This window comes from Toxotes jaculatrix, chromosome 14 (genome assembly GCF_017976425.1).
Source record: "Toxotes jaculatrix isolate fToxJac2 chromosome 14, fToxJac2.pri, whole genome shotgun sequence".
NCBI lineage: Eukaryota > Metazoa > Chordata > Actinopteri > Toxotidae > Toxotes > Toxotes jaculatrix.
In genome coordinates, this window is record NC_054407.1 from 18,133,884 (window position 1) to 18,153,651 (window position 19,768).

The 19,768-nt window shown below is 40.8% G+C and overlaps 1 protein-coding gene across 3 annotated transcripts; it reads left to right on the forward strand.

Annotated features, from left to right (window-relative positions):
* The first annotated feature begins 788 nt into the window (after window positions 1–788).
* myom1a (myomesin 1a (skelemin)) lies at window positions 789–19,323 on the forward strand. Of its 3 annotated transcripts, XM_041054444.1 has the most exons (38): window positions 789–945; window positions 2,205–2,420; window positions 4,688–4,828; window positions 4,959–5,142; window positions 5,277–5,434; window positions 5,671–5,763; window positions 5,928–6,016; window positions 6,310–6,354; window positions 6,561–6,722; window positions 6,849–7,010; window positions 7,594–7,735; window positions 8,039–8,238; window positions 8,325–8,381; window positions 8,788–8,912; window positions 9,115–9,298; window positions 9,529–9,703; window positions 9,938–10,059; window positions 11,090–11,286; window positions 11,490–11,616; window positions 11,715–11,899; window positions 12,038–12,152; window positions 12,412–12,568; window positions 12,897–13,003; window positions 13,367–13,411; window positions 13,665–13,801; window positions 13,933–14,077; window positions 14,400–14,459; window positions 14,536–14,603; window positions 14,726–14,851; window positions 15,552–15,635; window positions 15,905–15,992; window positions 16,119–16,157; window positions 16,399–16,504; window positions 16,817–16,980; window positions 17,113–17,149; window positions 17,409–17,431; window positions 17,854–17,909; window positions 18,050–19,323. In XM_041054444.1, the coding sequence occupies exons 2-38, from the start codon at window positions 2,260–2,262 to the stop codon at window positions 18,317–18,319; spliced, it is 4,536 nt and encodes a 1,511-aa protein (XP_040910378.1). In that variant the 5' UTR covers window positions 789–945; window positions 2,205–2,259; the 3' UTR covers window positions 18,320–19,323. The 3 variants fall into 3 exon arrangements, with proteins under 3 accessions (XP_040910378.1, XP_040910379.1, XP_040910380.1); XM_041054445.1 differs by lacking the exon at window positions 15,552–15,635; XM_041054446.1 differs by lacking the exon at window positions 2,205–2,420.
* Window positions 19,324–19,768: the final 445 nt, after the last annotated feature.

Below are 19,768 nucleotides of genomic sequence, written 5' to 3' on the forward strand. Positions count from 1 at the left end.
ATATATATATATATATATATATATATATATAGTTTGTTTGCTTTTAACATCGGACTAGATTAATTAGTTTAATGGTGATGGGTGGGGGTGCTGGTAAAGATACTGCTCAAATACAGCTCTTAGTTTGGTCATTCCTTTGTCCAAACCACACAAGCTGTGGTTGATCTGTTTTATCACCAGGTGGCAGCAATTACTTGGCAAAGTGGTGTAATTTGCCCGACAGCGAAACAACCAGGGTTTATTTTGGTTTCGCGTTTTTTTGTGTGTGTGAATATTGAACTGGCAAACAAAACACCCACTTTTTACTTGATTTTGCACCACGGCACGAATGCAGATTTGTTAAAAACAAGAAAGTTGAGAACTGTTTTTTTTTTAGGTGAAATAGAGAAGTTAAAAGTTCTTTGGGGTGACATTTTTTGGTGTAGCCCTGCCATGACAGTTGATATACAGTTGTGTTACACTGCTTATGCTGCTCAGACGAGGCACAAGGGGGCTTTAGTGGCTTTGACCCGTTGTCTAAACGATGGCTGTTTTGAAAAATTGATTGCATCCCACGGAAGTAGCCACTGAGGTGCTTCGGGTCTTCATCCATCTGCTTATACTAATTCACTAAACCACCGATTACACCAGAAATGTCCACATTTGCCCCTGACGTACTGTACACGGCGGAGGGCCAGGCCTCGGAGAGGCTCCTCAGCTCGCCTGCTGGCCCTTCTCATGGTCTCATGGTCTAAATTTAAAACTGCCCCAGCCTTAAAAGGTCCTGACGGTGTCTTGTGCATTCTGCCGAGTGGCAGCATTATTTTTGCTCTGTGGACTGCTGTCCTGTCCACTGGCCCTCACCCTGCTGCTTTGCCTGGATCCTGACTTGCTTTAGCTACTTTTGGAATATCACACCCTTTCCCTTATTTTCAACTGTTGTGGATTGTTGGATTCTTACCTGTGGTGAGTAATATATATTAATACAGACATATATATTAATACAGCCGTCTCTAATACTGAGGAATTGTTCAAGTTGTTCAAGTTTGTCATTTGATCACGTTTTAAAATCCTTAATCATAAGGCCTGAGGCCTACTTTCAACCAATTTATTATTCTATTTATTTCTTTATTTATACTATACTGTTTTTAATTCATGCATTTTTATTGTCCTGTATACTAATGGGGCTTTGTTCATTTTAGCCATGTACTTGTAGATTAGACTGCATGTGTCACTGCAGTGAAATTTCATCCTCATTGAAGAAGAGCTAATTTATTCAATAAACATTTGCTATTATCTCAAAACAGTTTATGATCTTCTCTCTGTGCCCTCATGGCTTACAGTCCAGTTTTACAGTTCATGGCTCTTGGCAAGTAAAGAGGCATACACTGACTGCAGTATGTGTTGCTCAAGGACAGAAACATCAGAAAATATATCCAGATAAACTGCCGACGTTATTGATATTCAGTTACATGGTGAAGAGCTTATGCACAATGGAGGCTGTTCATGTTTTCAAGCTGTGTAACTTGAGCAATACCTACCGGAGTGAAAGTATTAGTTGATTAATTGAGGCATTTTTGATAATCTATCAACTGTTTGCCTTTTTTTTTTTTTTTGTTATCAAAAAAGAGAAACAGCCAAAAATTCACTAATGCCAGCTTCTTAAACATGAGTAACTGCCTGTTTTCTGTGACAATAAACTGAAACCTTTTGGATTTGGACTGTTGTTTGAGCAAAACATGCAGTTTGAATATGTCAACAGTGGCTGTAGGATATTGTGATGGACATTTCTCACTATTTTCTGACATTTTATTCCTCAGATTAGTAATCAACAATATAATCAGCAGTTTAATTAACAAAGAGCATAATCATGTGCTGCAGTTTTTGTACCTATTGGGTATAAATTCACTATAATCGACCAAAACCTGCAAATAAATTATGACATTCCCACATGACCCTACATAAAGATGTAGATTTTTGAGAAACTGATGCTGCTACAATTTATTTACTACCTGCTGCTATTTCATTTCAACACAGTAGAATTAGATTTTAACCGGAGCTAACACTTCAACTGCTTACACAAAATAAAAATCTTAACACCATGTTAACTTTTTTAAAAAACTGTTGTTGTTGCCTTTCCCATAGCCTAACAACCACTACCTGCCCTAAGCTAACCCCCAATTCAGAAATCAATCTGTAATAATAACAATGAGATTGATTTACAGAGCTGGTAAAGTAAAGGACAGTCTGACATTATAAGTTGGCGCAGTGGCCCTCAGGATGTCAGCATCATTACAAGTGACGCAGCAGCGGCAGCAGCAACGGCAGCAGCTTCAACAACAGGAGAAGCAGCAGCATCACTATGAGAGCAGCTATTACCTGAGCACCAAGTCATCTGTTAGCAAGCAGTCGTTCTCGACTTACAAGACCACCAGCCGTCGGTAAGAGGATGGGAGTGACGCAGACGCTGATGGTTGATATTTGAAAAGTGTAAAATAAAAATGAGGCTCTCTCGATGTAACTTGTCACGTCCATAACCTAGGAAGTGATGGGCGCATTCTAGCAGACCTATTTCAAATATTCAGCACTGTACTTTGGGTCTGGTGTGAAGTGTGTTCAGCAGCAAGAGGGAGAGAGGAAAACAGAGCTTTCAAAGAGTTTTCATGGAGAGCAGGTGCTATCACTCTGCTGGTCGTCATCTACCCACGGATGTTAATCTTTTATGACTTCAGGGTTTTGTATTTTTAAAAGAACACATCTTGTTCTCCTTGAGGTTGTTGCAGAACAGTCTGTTTTTAAGTCTTATGGATCAGGTTCAAATCAAGCCTCAGTGTTGGGCCGTTCCCAGGTCTTCATATGCGGTTTGTCGTCAAAATCAAGTCTTTCAGGTTTCTGAGTGCTCATCAGTCCCAACATTTGGACTTGTTACTCTCCAGGCCATTCATTTTTACAAAACTCATTTTAGTACCTAGGCCTGTAATAATAGAAAATTGTGCTCATGCATTTGGAAGTTAATTAGTGTCTCTAGCCCCTGTGTAGGACCCTTTAAAGTACAGCAATGTATACAAAAGCCCAGTGTATACAACAGTACAAAAACAATTACAATAAAAGCTAAAGCTTAAACAATCACTTAAAATTGATCAGTTTGCACAATTGGTCAGTTAGTCACGTAGGTCATTTTTTTGTCAAGCAAATATCCCAAACAGTTACTGTTTCTTATTTCTTTCTTTCTTTTGTTCTTTCTTCCTTTCTTTGTGTTTCTTGTATTAAGTCTACAATCATTAATTGTAGGCATAATACAAGATAAGACCTAGATTACTACACTGTCAGTCTTAAGTTTATGCCACAGGTTTGCTGCAGGGATAAACATTTGCAAAACCCAGGACATGTCACTGGAAGTTGCAGAGGTGTTAAATACCAGTGTACTGGTCAAAACACGCCTCATTTGTATGCTGGCTTTTGTTTAATTTCACCTCCGTGTGTGTGTGTGTGTGTGGTTGATGAAAGTATATTCAGAGTTTACCATAGGGTTTGTCTGAAAGGGATGCTGTCTGTCAAAACAAGTCCAAAATCAATGGCTGCCAAGCACCTCATGTATGTCCCATGGTGTCACTAACACTTGTCAACATGTAATATGGTCAGAGTTTCTTTGTCCTTCAAGCTGCAGGGTTCAGCGTACATGTTGGAGCCATGATAGTTTTCTAAATGGGGTCAAGGAAGGAATTTCAGCTGTAGTGAATGGCTGCCAGATATATTTATGGACATCCAAGCTATTTCTGTAGGCAGGACTTGAGACGCTGCCACTAGGCCAACTGTAAAGACACTGTGTGGAAGTCATGAAATTGTAAACGATTGTGCACTGGCTTCCATGGACATTGAATAGTTAATCATCTTGGATCAGTATCCATGTTTGTCTGTCAAGTAGATTTGCCAGTACAAATCTATCAGCACAATCCTGGTAGATTTGTATCTACTCTCACTCCTTGTTTCTGCTGACAGTCATTGATCTCATAAAAAGTTTGTACTTTTACTATACACATCTTAAAATTGGCCCAGACTGTAGCTTCTCAGACTGTAAAGAATAAAATTCTTTTATCAGCTCTAAAACTTTTTGTACCTTTGACTTTCTGAACCAAGGACTTCCTTTCAACACATTTGGTGAGTCAGCAGAAGAAATAACTTCTTGGCACCGCAGAAATCTTTTGTGAGTCTCTCTCCATCTGTCTCGGCTGTGTATTCAGCCCCCTTCCATTGACTTGATCCTGCCTCGCCATTGTGGAATACAGTTTATCAAAGCCATGCTATGCCACTGCTCATCCAGGCCAAATGGATAGACTAGGGCAGACTTGACAGAGATTATGAGTGAAAGCAGGGCTTTAAAATGAACCTTTCCACCCTGCTGCATATCCACCAGTTCCGGCTCCATTTATAAACCAAGCTGACAATAGGGAGGCCTGAGGGGCTGATAGACAAATGAGTCAGAGTGTAATATGGGTCAGGGTCCTAGAAGGTGGACAGAAATACATCTATCAAATAAAGATCTTGAACATGACTGTACAAAACTTCTTAGGAGGATCTATTGACTGTTGGATTTGAATATTGGATTGAATGTGTAAGTAAAATAGAGCATACCATAAACTGTAATTGAAATTACTGATGTCTGAATTTATATTTATACATGATGTGATTGTTGTCTGTTACCTCTAAGCCTGAAGACCTCTGTGAAGACAGAGAAAGGGCAGGAGGTGGTTAAACTGAGCCCACTACCCAAGAGAGCCAAACGCACCTACCTGGCGATGGACACGGACAAAGAAGTTATCGGATATGTTATTCCAGTATTTAGAGCCAAGTGAGTGAAGAAGGTGCCAGACATGCACGTAACAGAGAATAATCTGTGATAATGAAACAACATAAACCATGTTTGTAAGATATTTTCCTTTTTTAAGCTGTTCTCACACCATTGGTTTGTTTTGTTGTAGTCATGATGTTGTTCGGGGACTGATGGAGGCCCAGGAGGATGTTACGGAGGAGGGGATTAACTATGTGGCCATGAGGAACCTGTTTGTTAGGGAGGCCAGGGAGGCTCTGGACGTGAAAGTGGAGAAGAAAACCAGATCAAAGCATGTCAGGGAATCTGCCGAACGCCTTGAACTGGACAAGACGGTAAATCCTTTCCATTCTTTTGTTTGTTTGATTGATTTACAATGAGAATGACAAATAATCTGATCTCTCATACAAAGCCTACACCTGCTTCTGCACTAAATATCAGAGTCTGGCTTCACTCTCATGCTACATAGATGGACGAGTGGGCAGAGTTCCGTAAGAAAATGAACCCAGACAGCCTGACACACCCTCCCGAGTTTATCGTCAAGCCCCGTGGACAGACTGTCTGGGAGGGCAAGACTGTCAAGCTGCACTGCACTGTGGCCGGGTGGCCCAAACCCAGGATTGCTTGGTAAGATATGTTCCAAGTTCACTGGTCTACACCTTCTCTGAGTCACAAGAAAAAAAGATGCTGATGAGAGCGATCAGTCGTGTGTGTATCATAGTTTCCATCCAAAGCCCTCGTCATCAGCCAAGTCTATTTTCCTCAGTCACAACATGAACACACACACACACACACTTTTCTGCAATTACAGACTCTGAGGACAACGGTAAAAATAAACCAGCTGTCTTTCTGCTGTCTTCAAGGTACAAAAACAATGTGCTCATTGATGCCAAGGCCCACCCCGAGAAGTACACAGCCGAAAGCAGTTACAACATGCACTCTCTGGAGATCAAGAAGTAGGTAATCATTTAGCTCACACTGCATGGCCTCAGAATTAATGGCGTGTGCCTAAAAATGCACACCACCCCAAACTGAATGTTCTAAGTTGAAAACATTCTACAGAGAGTTAAATGCTGTTGAGATGCCAGTAATTCATCATGTGTGCATATTTTATTTTCAGCTGTGATTTCCTGGACACTGCTCAGTATCGCATTTCTGCCCTCAACGTGAAAGGAGAAACTTCTTCTGTGGCTACAATTGTTGTCAAAAGTAAGTAACTATTTTTGTGGCAGATAATTGTCGCCTCCGTCTCTATAGCAGCTCCTGTTCCTTCATTTAGAGATCGCAGTTTAAAGTAGAGGTTTAAAATAGTACCATTGTAAACACAGCATGGTCCATTTGTGTTTAGTAGAGTATTTTTCAGGGGTCAGGAGGGAATCAGCAGAACGTGTTTGACTAAAGGAAAATCCTAAAACTTGTGTTCAAATGAACAATGACTTTTGCAGCCTGAGCTCAATTGTTACTGTTACAACAAGGTTACTGACTGATATATTTTTCCACAGGGTTCCAGGAAGGAGAGGAATCAGGCCCACTTGATCCTAAACCACGTGAGTCGGTTTTAAATTTATGTTGTTTTTCAGTTTTACACATTTTACACCCCACGTACACAGGGTAATTGAGATGTAGTCTGAAAAGTTGGGTTTTTCCCTGCAGCTGAAGTTGGGCAGTGATTTTGCTGTCCTGGATTCATAAGGTTGTAATTGCTTTTAATAGTAGTGTTTTTAATTCTGTATTTTTTCGTATATCTCTGCAGATGGTTTCTGCCCTGAGCATGGTGTTACCTTTCAGACCACCATCATTGACAAATTTGAAGTGGCCTTTGGTCGCGAGGGCGAGACATTGAGTCTGGGCTGCACTGTCATCATTTATCCGACTGTGAAGAAATACCAGCCTGAAATTGTGTGGTACAGAAACTGTAAGTAAATGAATGAAATGGAAATAGTGCCTCGTGTTCCTTCATAAATACTGTATTTACCATAATAAGTATTAATCCACCATGTGTAGCCAATGACACCTCTTTTGTTTTGATTTCTCCCATCAGCTGTGCCCTTGAAGCCCTCTAAATGGGTGCACACCCACTGGTCTGGGGAACGTGCCACACTCACTCTTGTCCACCTCAATAAGGAAGATGAGGGCATGTACACCCTGCGCGTCAACACCAAATCTGGTTTTGACACGTACTCTGCTTATGTGTTTGTCAGAGGTAAAGTATCCAGTGGATATGAACTGCAGCTGGTGATTTAACTGCAAAAAAAGAGAGACTCTTGAAATTTAGCCTTTTAGTTACAGAAAAAGTTGTGTTACATTGAAAATTGAATTCATCAAGGAAGCTGCATTGTACAGTTTTGATCAATAGTGTCATGTGCAAAGTGAAGTAACATATTACAGAATACCAAACATACAGATCTGGTAGAAAACCGTTCAATTGTGCTGCGTCTTTAAGTGACACAACACTCTGTCTGAGGTGTTTGGTTTCCACTGAGGAATGTTGGTTCTATATCTGTCTGCATGTCAGAAAAGTCACCACAGAGTGTGCTGCACTTTCTCTAAAAATCAGCAGGTTTATGCATAAGAGAGAATCTTCAAAGTCCCCTTTTATGTTTCCAAGATGTATATTAATGTATCATAGGAAGCTACAGTGCCTCCACACATACTGTACTGTAAAGGCGTAAGTAGGTCAGAAAATGGAAACTGAGTATGTAATGGAGATCGGCCTGATTTAGAAACAGCACTACTCACTAGTGTGTGCGTGTGTGTGTGTGCACGCGCGCATCTTGTCATGCCAGATGCCGACGTGGAGGTGGAGGGGGTTCCTGTGGCCCCCCTGGATGTGCGCTGTCATGATGCCAACAAGGACTATGTGGTGGTGACCTGGAAGCAGCCAGCGGTGGAGGGCAGCAGCCCCATCCTTGGATACTACATCGACAGGTTGCTCACTCCGCCATGGTTTTATGATATTTTGTTCATGTTTTAACATAAAATAGAGATTCAGATTCCTCCTAGATTTCCGTCAAACTGGCACCTAAGGCCAACATAAGACATGCATCTCTACATGCCTAGTGCCATCAGTCATTCAGTTACTGTGTGGGCATGTAATATGAATGAATATGAGCTGTTAACATCTGCAAAAACCTCTGTACATTTTAATAAAGCCTTAATGAGACAGATGGTTCCTAAAGTCAAGTGGTGTTCACAAATTACACATTACCTGAATGTGTTTTGTGTTGGCAGGTGTGAGGTGGGTACTCATCACTGGGCTCAGTGTAATGATACCCCAGTGAAGTACGCCCGCTTCCCTGTCACAGGGCTGGTGGAGGGCCGCTCTTACATCTTTAGGGTGCGGGCCTTGAACAAGGCAGGTGTCAGCCGTCCGTCCCGTGTCTCCGAAGCTGTGGTTGCCATGGATCCATCTGACAGAGCTCGCCTTAGAGGTAAGAGACATGCCAGAGCGGTGCTGCCATGCTGCAACAAGGCCAGCAATTGCGTTTTTAATTTATTTCTTTGATTTCTTTTGCAGCTGGCCCATCAGCTCCTTGGACTGGGATGATCAAGTTTACAGAAGAGGATCCCACTGGTATGGCAACATCAGACTCTGGTATTTCAGTGATAGAATGAGAGAAATACATGAAAGAGTCATCTTATTAATTTCCACATGGGTCAGCAGTTAATAGTGGCATGATATTTAATAATGTTTTAGACTGTATTCTCCTCAGGCAAAGTCATTGAATAGCAGCGTGTGTTGAGAAAACATTAAACACCGTTTAGTGGAGAAGTCTGACATATTTATATATATCATCTTAAATGGAGCAAAAGGGCTTTTGTAGAAAAACATAATTATATTCTTTGATTGGGATCAGTATTGACGTTTTGAGATGATATCCAGCCCAAAGGTGGCCAGTAATGACTTAGTGTTGAAGTCACGTGGTTACTTAAGTAAGTGACTTCGTCCAAGTAACATGAGGGTCCTCTTGCCTTTTCAGTGGGCGTTGTCCCTGGAGAACCCTCTGATGTTGTGGTTACCGAGGCAACCAAGAGCTATGTGGTGCTCGCCTGGAAGCCCCCAGTTCAGAGAGGTCATGAAGGAGTCATGTATTACATTGAGAAGGTGAGGAGAAATTGAAACAGAAATACATTAGTTTTAAAAAAAAGTTCTCTAAATAGGTATAAAGCTAAGTTTTGGTTGTTTGACAACCATCATACCTTACCTTTATATACAATATGTTTTAAATTCCAATTGCCAGATTTCACTCACTTCTGTCATGTTACGTTCTGTCTGATAAATGTCACTGGCTCTCTGTCAACCTCAGTGTATTTCAGGGACGGACACCTGGCAGAGGGTGAACACTGGTATGCCAGTCAAGTCTCCCCGCTTTGCCCTGTTTGACCTGGCAGAGGGTAAATCCTACAGCTTCCGTGTGCGCTGCTGCAACTCCGCTGGCGTGGGCGAGCCCTCTGAATCCACAGGAGAGATCACTGTTGGAGATAAACTGGGTGAGTGAGCAAGGCTTGTATTTACATTATATAAAAGTTTCACAGTTTATCAGGGCATTCCTGCACTGAGCTAGACTATATGACCTAAAGTCAATATCATAATATCATCGGTTAGGTCCTTTATTCTTTCTTTGCTAGTTTAACTGCCAAAACGTTCTACATTAAAGTGTATTCTGTCTAATCTCATGTCTTTTCTTTCTTATTTTTCTTACAACTCGTGTTCTTAACAGACCTGCCGTCTGCTCCGGGCAGTCCAGTGGCCACCAGGAACACCAGCACGTCAGTGGTGGTTTCATGGGGGGCCTCAAAGGAGGTCAGACACCTGGTTGGCTACTATATTGAATGTAGCGTGGTGGGCACTGATGTCTGGATGCCTTGCAACAACAAACCTGTCAAGCAGACCAGGTTGGCAGTTTTAAAGACACAAGTTGAAGTATTCTCTCACAATTTACTCAAGCTTGTCAGAAAATTATGATTTTATGATAATCGTGTTCAAATTGGGTGATTGGTAAGATGGAACACAGGTCACAAAAATAAATGTCAGTTTTAAGCAAGACTGCGTCGCTTTTGCTAAATAACAAAGTAACAGTTACTGTTAATAAAATCAAACTGAGTATATTTCCCTTTTACTGTGTTTAGGTTTGTGTGCCATGGCCTGACCACCGGAGTAAACTACGTGTTCAGCGTGAAGGCAGTCAATGCTGCTGGATACAGCCAGAGCTCCCCCATTTCTGATGCCGTGGTTGTGCAGGCTGCCATCTGTGAGTGTCCTCATCATAATTCATCTACATTATTCACTTTGCCTATAGCATTCAAGCCATCCTCTCGCTCCGCTCCACCCTCCCAGTTATTTTTAAACATTTATTTATCCGGGGAATCATCATTGAGAGTGCACGCTCATATGCTCATATTTATTTATTTATTTTCAGAAAGAGCTCTTTTAAATTCACATACACACACACATGACCTGCAGCCTTCAGCTCTTTGCTGCTGAGCCATGAGATCCTCTTGACTCTTCTTTGTTCATGAACCTTTTAACTTTCTTCACTCCTTTTCCTAACCACAAATAAATCATTATTGTTATTCCCAGTTATTTTATTATTTATCCTCTTTTGCTGCTAAATTCTTGCATATTTTGAATTTCATGCATATGAGTGGCATATGTTTATATGGCATATGCTCGTGGGTATATTTTGCATGTGCCTGCCTGACATACTCATCACTAACAGTGGATTTTATCATTTTGCCAATTTCCATTTGTTCATTTATTAGCGTCATTGTTAAATAACAAATTAGATCAAGTTCTACCAATCTTTTCCTTTGTTTAGGTATTGATTTCTGTATAAATTTGATTTTTGCTCGAGTTCTGTTTTGCTATTTGATAACTCTTCAGGGGTGCCTCTTGGTGCATGGCCAAGGTGAAGGCTAAAACATTATGTTCTTAAAGAGCATGAACCTAATGAGAGTCTCGTCTGGCTTCGGAGACTTTCTTAGCATCAGAGTTACCCTGCTTCTGGCCTTGAGTGTAAGTACATTATTCATTACAGTGACCATAAAAAAAAAAAAAGTGTGTTGCTTGTGTGCGCAAAGCATGTAGCATGTTCACTTGAAACTGGTGTGATGTCTTAACACTAATGACCAGACTAGTGCAATATTTGGATAATGCCAGGCCATCTGTATTATTAAAGTTAAAAAAAATGTTAAACAAAATAGGGTCTGAACATCTGACGTGCTCCTTTTCCACACTTCTCTCACAATAAGAGCTGACCAGCTTGTCTGCCCTATTTGTAGCCATCCCCCGTCAGCCCACTGGTGTGACCTTGCTGGAGGCTCTCAAGGATTACATGGTGCTGGGCTGGACCGAGCCTGCTGACAATGGAGGTGCTGATATCAGGGGATACTTTGTGGACTACAGGACTGTGAAGGGAAACGTTTTTGGGAAATGGCATGAAATGAACCACCAGGCACTGACTACAACCACCTATAAAGTGAGTTCTCTCACAAGCACCAATTTACCAAATTTATGACGAAATTGTTTTTAGGCTTTTCTATTAATGGAGGAATTATTACCAATCACAATGTCACTTTGATCTTAATGTAAGAAGAATGTAAGATTTGTTTATATACTTGTTAATTATTATAATTGAGCTTTTTAAATCATTTCTCATTGTCTGCTTTTGCCTTTCTTTAGGCTGAGAACCTGAAGGAGAACATCTTCTACCAGTTCCAGGTGCGTGCAATGAACATGGCAGGTGTGAGCAAAGCCTCTGTGCCCAGTGCATCTCTGGAGTGCAAGGAATGGACCATCACTGTGCCAGGTATAGGGCAATCCAAAACTGATCCTGACATTATTTAAAGTATGCTACAGTTCCTCAGAAGCCCAGTGAAGCACTTATTAAACTTCCTTACCTCAAAGGTGCTCCTGTTGGTCTTCACGTGCTGGAGGTTCGTGACACCTCTGTTGTGGTCCTGTGGGAGCCACCTGCATTTGATGGCCGCACTCCTGTCAATGGATACTATTTGGATGTCAAGGAGGCCTCTGCCGGAGAGGAGGGCTGGAAGGCTGTCCATGAGAAGGCCAACAAGATGAAATACATGAAGGTGAGGAAGATGAATACACTATATTGTAAACTGTGGGTTGAACGTGTCCTTCTTGCATGCATTCTTCATGTGAAATATGCACAGGAAATATTGAATAAAGTGTTGTCTCTCCCTCTGACTCCTTGTGTACCCATTCAGGTGACTGGGCTGAAGGCTGGTACATCCTACGTCTTCCGTGTACGTGCTCAGAATCTTGCTGGAGTTGGAAAGCCCTCCGCAGTCTTAGGTCCAATCCTGGCCCAGACTCGCCCTGGTGAGTGTGAATGTTATGTAACTCACACATTCAGTCGCATAGTGTTCCTACGCAGGTCTGGAAAGTCTGGAAAAGTAGGGAAAGTGGCTTTTTTTCATCACTGATACATGACTTCACTTTTTATATAGCTGTAAACAGACTGCGGTATCTTATATTTTATTATTTGCTTTTGTAATTGACTGAAATCTCGAGTTTAAGAACTGAAAACTGTTATCTGCCAGTGATGCACAGGCACAGTAACCATTTACTCTTCTTTCAGGCACCAAAGAGATTTATGTGGACGTTGATGATAATGGTGTCATCTCTATGATCTTCGAATGCTCTGAGATGAATGAAGGCTCCGAGTTTGTTTGGTCCAAGAATTACCAGGCCATAACAGACACCTCACGCCTGACTATTGTCAATGAAGGGGGCAAGTAAGTATCATATGTGGGCTCAGTTTTTCATAGATAGATAGATAGATAGATAGATAGATAGATAGATAGATAGATAGATAGATAGATAGATAGATAGATACTTTATTCACCCCCCAGGGGAAATTCACAGAATTCATCGCTATAGATAGTATCCAGAAACTTAAGATAAAAAGGCATGCAGTAAATACAATAAGGCACAGTAAATAAAAAATTAACAAAATTAAAATTAAAATGAGAAAGTCATGCAAATCCCCGGGAGAAAAATTATTCTTCACTTCTGATTCCTCTCTCTTCACGTCCTATTTTCTGCATGTGTCCTTATCTCCAGGTCCAGAGCTATCTTCAACAGTCCCTCCCTCGAGGATCTGGGCACCTTCTCCTGTATGGTCACCAACACTGACGGCATCTCCTCCAGCTACACACTCACCGAGGAGGGTGAGTCAGCCGACAGTCTTGGCATCTCTGCTCCTGGGCGCCTGAAACTCGATTCACTTGTTGTGATTTGTTTGGGTGACATAAGTCCTGTCTGTTATCCTGTTTCAACAGCTGCATCAAATTGACCTCTCTTATGCCCTGGGACATACGTGTGTTTGTCTCAGATTATTCAGTGCTGTTTATCTGTCAGAGGTGCTGTAACATTTAAGACTGTATGTGATACGTAGCCTTCTTGACAGAATTGATGATAAACTTTTCTAAAGTGCTGCCAAATAAGAAAGAAAGCAGCAGGAGCAGTGGTTCTAAAGGATTTTGCAAAGGTCACAAAATTGACCTTTTTGCTGCTGTTGCTGTTGTTGACAGGTCTCAAGCGTCTTCTGGACATCAGCCACGACCACAAGTTCCCTGGTGAATATCCCATTACAGCGCTGATGTTACTAACACCACTTTTTTCATTTACAAAGAAAGAATTTCTACTTTAAATTGTTATATGTATATATTGTTCTAAATATGGTTTGAGAATTACCACTTTACTCAACAAATGCAGTCTACAACTATATTTTTTTTAATCAAGGATATTGTAGTTGTCAAGCCACAGACGTTGTTATATAGTAAAAGTAGTTGGTTTTACAAGAGCTTTGAAAAATGTGGCGCTCTCCAGTTATTCCCTTCAAGAGTGAAATGGCCATGGAGTTGCTCGAAAAGGGTCGCGTGCGATTCTGGACTCAGGTGGAGAAATGCACTTCTGACTGCCAAGTGGAGTATGTCTTTAACGACGTCATCATCACTCAGGGAAAGGTAGGAAACGTGCTCTAAAATAATTAGTTTCTTTTCATCATGTTGACCCATATTTGGATCATCTTTCAAACTCTGATCCTTACTATTGATGGATTGGTGTTTCTTTACTTTGTTTGCTTTACTTCTTCCAGAAATACACAATGAACTTCGACAAGTCTGCCGGCATCATTGAAATGTTCATGGACTCTCTGGAGGTCACCGATGAGGGAACGTTCACCTTTAACCTGGTGGATGGGAAGGCTAAGGGTACAACCAGTCTGGTGCTCATTGGAGATGGTAAGACCTCAAATGCAGTTTTTGCTTCCATATTGATGTTGTGTGTACAGATCTGTCAGAATACTAATGTTAAATGTGAATACAGAATAGACACTCCAGCCTGCAGATTATTTTTAGTGCTCTGCTGGGTGTGTTGCATTTACTGCAGTTAAAGTCTATGTCCACTGAGGGGCAGCAGAAGACAACCTTTTCATTGCTATCGTGTCTTCTTTATTCTTGTTGTAGCTGATTTTCTGATGCTCTTTTCAGCTATGAAAAAAAATGTACTGTGAGGACTTAGAATCCAGTATTTAACCTTTATATTTTCTTTTCCGTTTTCCAGAATTCAGGGAGCTTCAAAAGAAATCAGAATTTGCGAGAGCAGAATGGGTCAGGAAACAAGGTAAGAGATCTCACTTGAGTTTAACAGTAATGACATAAGTGTGTTTCTCTAATCATTTTCCGTCGATCATCCACAGGTCCTCACTTTGTTGAGTACCTTGACTTCGCTGTTACTCCTGAATGTGATGTGTTGTTGAAATGCAAGGTAAGAAAAAGTAACTGTAAATATTTTTGTTGCTATTAATATCTTTTTTAAATAGGAGCATCACAAATGGTTGCTGTTTAGTTGAGACAACTTATTCCCATCTCTCTTCTTTTGGTCCACAGATAGGAAATGTCAGACCAGAGACTGAGATCACCTGGTCTAAAGACAGCATTGAGATTGCAGAGGATGACGAGGATGCTTCAAAAATTGAGAGAAAGGACGGCGAGCTGACCTTTAATATTGGAAAGGTCAGCCCATTAGACAGGAGCCATACTTTGTGAGGAGTGTGAGGAGCTTATGAGTAAAGCGCTAGAAGCGATGCCTCTGATGCAGCTATGCCTCCATCTTAGATGTAGACTAGATGCTACGCTGCCAACCATCCCTCTCTGACACACAGAATCATAAATGATGAAACGCTTTTAAAAATATTCACATTCCTGAGTCTTGCTGGAGTGCTGCTAGAGTCGGCACATCAGCACGTCGTCCTTAAGAATCAAAATAGACGTACTGGGTACTACTGACTCTCTATTTTTAAGGCTTTTACTTTTAATTTGAACTTTGCCATTGTATATTTTGAAACTATAGGCGTAGAGGTGGTACTTTTCAACATTTATGACCATATATTATAAATGCACTGTATGGTTCATCTGTGTGTTTAATTCATTTCACTTCATTTCATTTCTAACTGTGTTCAATTTAACTCCTCTGGCCAACTTACTCAAACATTAAAAGCTGGAGCATTATCCTTTTTGGGGGATATAAATCTGGTCTTTCAGTCAATGCCAGTGAAGTTATACTGATGTTTCAAGGTACCATTTCATTGAAACTGTACAGACACTACTCATAAAGAGAGGGCTGGTGTTACTGCATGAGCTCGGGAGAGGCGGCCTGTTCAGCCACTCCTGTCATTCGCCCTTGCATTAACTGGCTTATCTGTCTAATTCACAGTGGGTTATTAAGCAAGAGAAACAGAAAGAGAAAGAAGGAAAAAAGCCACCTGCAGATGACGTTCCTCCGCCACCAAGACCCAAAGTCTGGACATAATCTTTGCTGCCATAAGTTGACGCCGATAATTTCTCCATGTGTCCTCCTTGTCTTACCCTTTTCATGTTTTCCTTTTAACGCCTGCAGCATCCTGGGCGGGAGAAAAGCTTGCCTTTTCGGTTTAGTTGGTCTCTGTCTGGCTGTTCTACTGTCTATTATCTGTCCAAGGAATTATACTTTATTCTCCTCTGTTTGAGGTAGAAGGGTGTTCATTGTTATTTCAAGGATACTAAAATTGCTTTTACTTCAAACTCTAGATCTCCAAGAAGGATGCAGGCATTTACGAGGTCTTCCTGAGGGATGACAGAGGCAAAGATAATAGTATCTTCAGTCTGACAGATCAAGGTAAAGTGGAGAATTACACTTTACCTTGATGAAAAAGTGGGAATCAGTGCTGGTAGTCTTGCAAAAAAAGAAAGGATCATCAGTGAATATGATATTAATTGCTGTTCTTGTCTTTTTTTTCCCCAGGATACCAAGCTGTAATGAATGAGCTCTTCAGGGTTATTGGTGAGTCACTAAACTTCACACTTACCAAGCAATAATGAAGCACCACACATAGATCAGAGACTACAGAAAACCACAGAAAGAAGCAGAATGTACAACATTTTCATTTTTCATCTCAGTATGAACGTTTAACAGCAGAACATAACAGTAGAAATAGAGAAAGTTTATACTTTACTATCATTACCATTACGCTATGTGGTTTGCATGGGCTGTAAATTAATCCTTTTTGTTCTTTTCCTCCCAGCCAACTCCTCTAGTGAAATTAAAGTCCTCAGTACTGAACACGGCATTGTCCTCTACTCCATGGTTACATATTACAACGAGGACCTGCGTGTCGGTTGGCTCCACAAGTATGCAAATGACCTTATTCCTTTACTGTATTCTACATCGTCCTTTGATTTCATGAAACTCTAGCACAAAAGAATATGAGCACAACCATTTTAAACTCTGTAGTTTAATGCAGATGATAACAGAGTTGTTTCAAATGAGTAGAATTGTACACTACGAAAATGTTTAAATTGGACTATATCGACTATAATTGATGAATTATATGAAAACAATCCACAGATGGCGACAGAATCTGTGTACTTGATCACATCACTGTATACTTTCAGTTAGTAAAAAGACTTGCATGATCTCTGTGTTCCTTATTTCCACATCAGAGATGCTAAGCTCGCGACCTCAGAGAGAGTTAGCTGTGGAGTCACAGGAGAGCAGCTTTGGCTCAAGATCAATGAGCCCACTGAGAAGGACAAGGGGAAATACACCATGGACATCTTTGATGGCAAGGACGGTGTAAAGAGAGCCTTTGACCTAACTGGCAAGGGTGAGTAAAACGTTTTAAAGCTGAAAGGAGAAAGATGTTAAAGGTGAGAAATTTATGTGCCATTAACTTTGGCTATTTTTGCGCTTGCATAACTAAGAAATAAGAAGGTGATTTTTTTATTTCCTGGTGCAGCCTGGGAAGAGGCATTTGAAGAATTCCAGAGGCTCAAGTAAGTAAACAAACTCATCTGACTCGATCCTTCTGTTGTGTAATTCTGTATTTCTGTCTGAAGAGGATGTTTACACAAATAAATAGTCAACAGTCATGATAGCCTTAAAATAGACTCTGTGTACTTTGCGAGCCCTTTCAGAAGCACTCAAAATATATTTCCTGGCATTGTATAGCTCAGGAAAAAAATGTCTAAAGTCATCTGCCTGTGATACCATTTTAAGATGCTTCTGACAATGTCTGTCTCCTTCCTTCCGTAGAGCGGCAGCAATTGCAGAGAGAAGTAAGTTATTATTTATTCTTTGGTTTCTCCCAAGAGACATCGCTCCACGAAATGATGTAACATTTTTCTGGACATAGAGGCTACTTTACTTTTAATAGAATTTTTAACTTTGGCTCAGTGGAATTTAAGACACATGAGTCTATTACTCAAAATATTAAGTTCTCCTTCATGGAAATGGGCTTTTCTGGAGATGAAATGTCCACACTACTGAAATATGGAATTGAAAAAAGGAAATTCTCAGCCCAGAGTTATTTAAAACATCATCCATGCACAGAGTAGAGTTAAACAGTGTTGTAGTATGTTCTATGAAGGATAGCTCACTTACAAGTTTGAAAATGAGAGTCAGGTGAATATTGTGTTGTACGCAGACAAATGATTGATGATTGATTGCTTCTTGGCTCACTCTTGTATTTCTTGTTTAGACCGTGCTCGTGTTGTTGGAGGCTTACCAGATGTAGTTGCAATCCAAGAGGGCAAGGTAAATTTATTTCATATTTGTCTCACCTTCCACTTTCTTTTTCATCACATCGTTCCTTGGAGCATCTCTTATCTTTTGTTTTGGAATTCAGTTTTGTATGAAACATATCAAACCCCAGCAAATCCTCTTCTTCTCTTTAGTCCCTGAACCTGACTGGCAATGTCTGGGGTGATCCCGTGCCTGAGGTGTCCTGGACAAAGAACGAAAAGGAGCTGTTACCTGACGACCACTACAAACTCAAGTTCGAGCATGGGAAGTTTGCCAGCATCACAATTGCCACCGTCACCACGGCAGACTCTGGCAAATACGCCCTCCTGGTCAAGAACAAGTACGGCACGGAAGCTGGCGAGTTCACCGTCAGTGTCTACAACCCAGAAGAGGAGGAGCACAAGGAGGAGAAGAAAGACTAAAGGATGATCCAGAGTGATGAAATAAAGAAGAAAAGATTAACGATTGGGCTATCTCCAAAGCATTTTACCCCGGCACATGCCGGTGCACCGCAGCAGTTTAAATAAATGATGAATACAGCTGCTTTCTCCTGCGTCTTTCATGTGCTGGGCTAAAGAGCTTTGGGCATTGCTTGTCAAAGAAGCAAACAATGAATGTGATAAAGAGATAGAGAGGATAATTGTGTGCTTGTAGTTGCTCAACATGTCTTCTGTCACTTCTGGCCACTATCAGCAGTTAATGTAATGCATGGGTGATGGTTGACCTGTCATTACTCTTTGTTTTAAAAACAGCATCAAGGCCGACAGAGGCAAAGCACTGTTTTCTTATACTATCACAGTATAGCATTTGGGTAACCTTTGACCCCTCAAACCATGTCATCCTGAGGTTTATGTATGGTAAAAAAAAAAAAAAATAATAATAATAAAATAAAGGATTAAATGGATGCCATGAACTTACCAACTATTTGCTTTGTGTTGTGAGACATTGGAAAAATGTGTCAGTGGATATGTCACATATATATGTCACACATATGTACCTCTGATGTATTGTCTGCAAGCTGCAAGTGTCAGTCACTACAATAATTTGTAGGAGAGGTGGAGCAGGTAAACACTGATGACTTGTAGAGTAGTGTGTGTGAGAAAGCACGTGACAGTTGAAACTGGTTCATTCAATGTGTCTCACACAGCCTACAAAACAGTGTGCATAGGACTACATACATTACTGGCATACCTTTGGAGGTCTTTCTGTGGAACTAGTCATATGAGCATCCTACTTTACAGTTTTAAAAAAAATGTGTTGGAAGTGGCTTGGGGGAATGCTGTATTTCAGGTACAATAGAAGGAAACCATACACAAACTGCCCCGCAGCATTTGGTCTGAGGCTATGTATCTAATGAACAAGTTAAACATAAGTCTGTTTTCTCTTCAAAGGCACTCTTTGTTGTAATAAAACTGCACCTGCTTTAGAGAGGTTTCCCTTTGTCTTTACATAATCTCCCATAAACAGTTCATTCACTGAAAGACAGGCCTGAATTAAAGTTAAATAAACTCATCTGCAATCGGCGGTTGAAGGATTAATGATGGCCCATTAGAAAATAATGGTGGCATCTGATTTCTGCCTACTTTCATTTTTGGTGCCATTAATCAGAAGTTCCCAAAATGGGGTTCTGGCCCCATAAAGGGCTTTAATGGTGTAGAAAAAGGCCCCAGGCGTCAGAAAGACTACTAAAGACTTGTCACCCTTCAATGAGGGTTCCTCTCAGTGATATGTAATCCTTTCTGTAATATCCGTCAATAAACATCACGTGAGATGGGCTGTTAAGGGCAGCGTCTTACTAAATGCTTTCAGTTCCACTATAATATAAGAAGCGAGAAGAATAATGAACCTTAACCCTTGTTTAACCGTGCCAT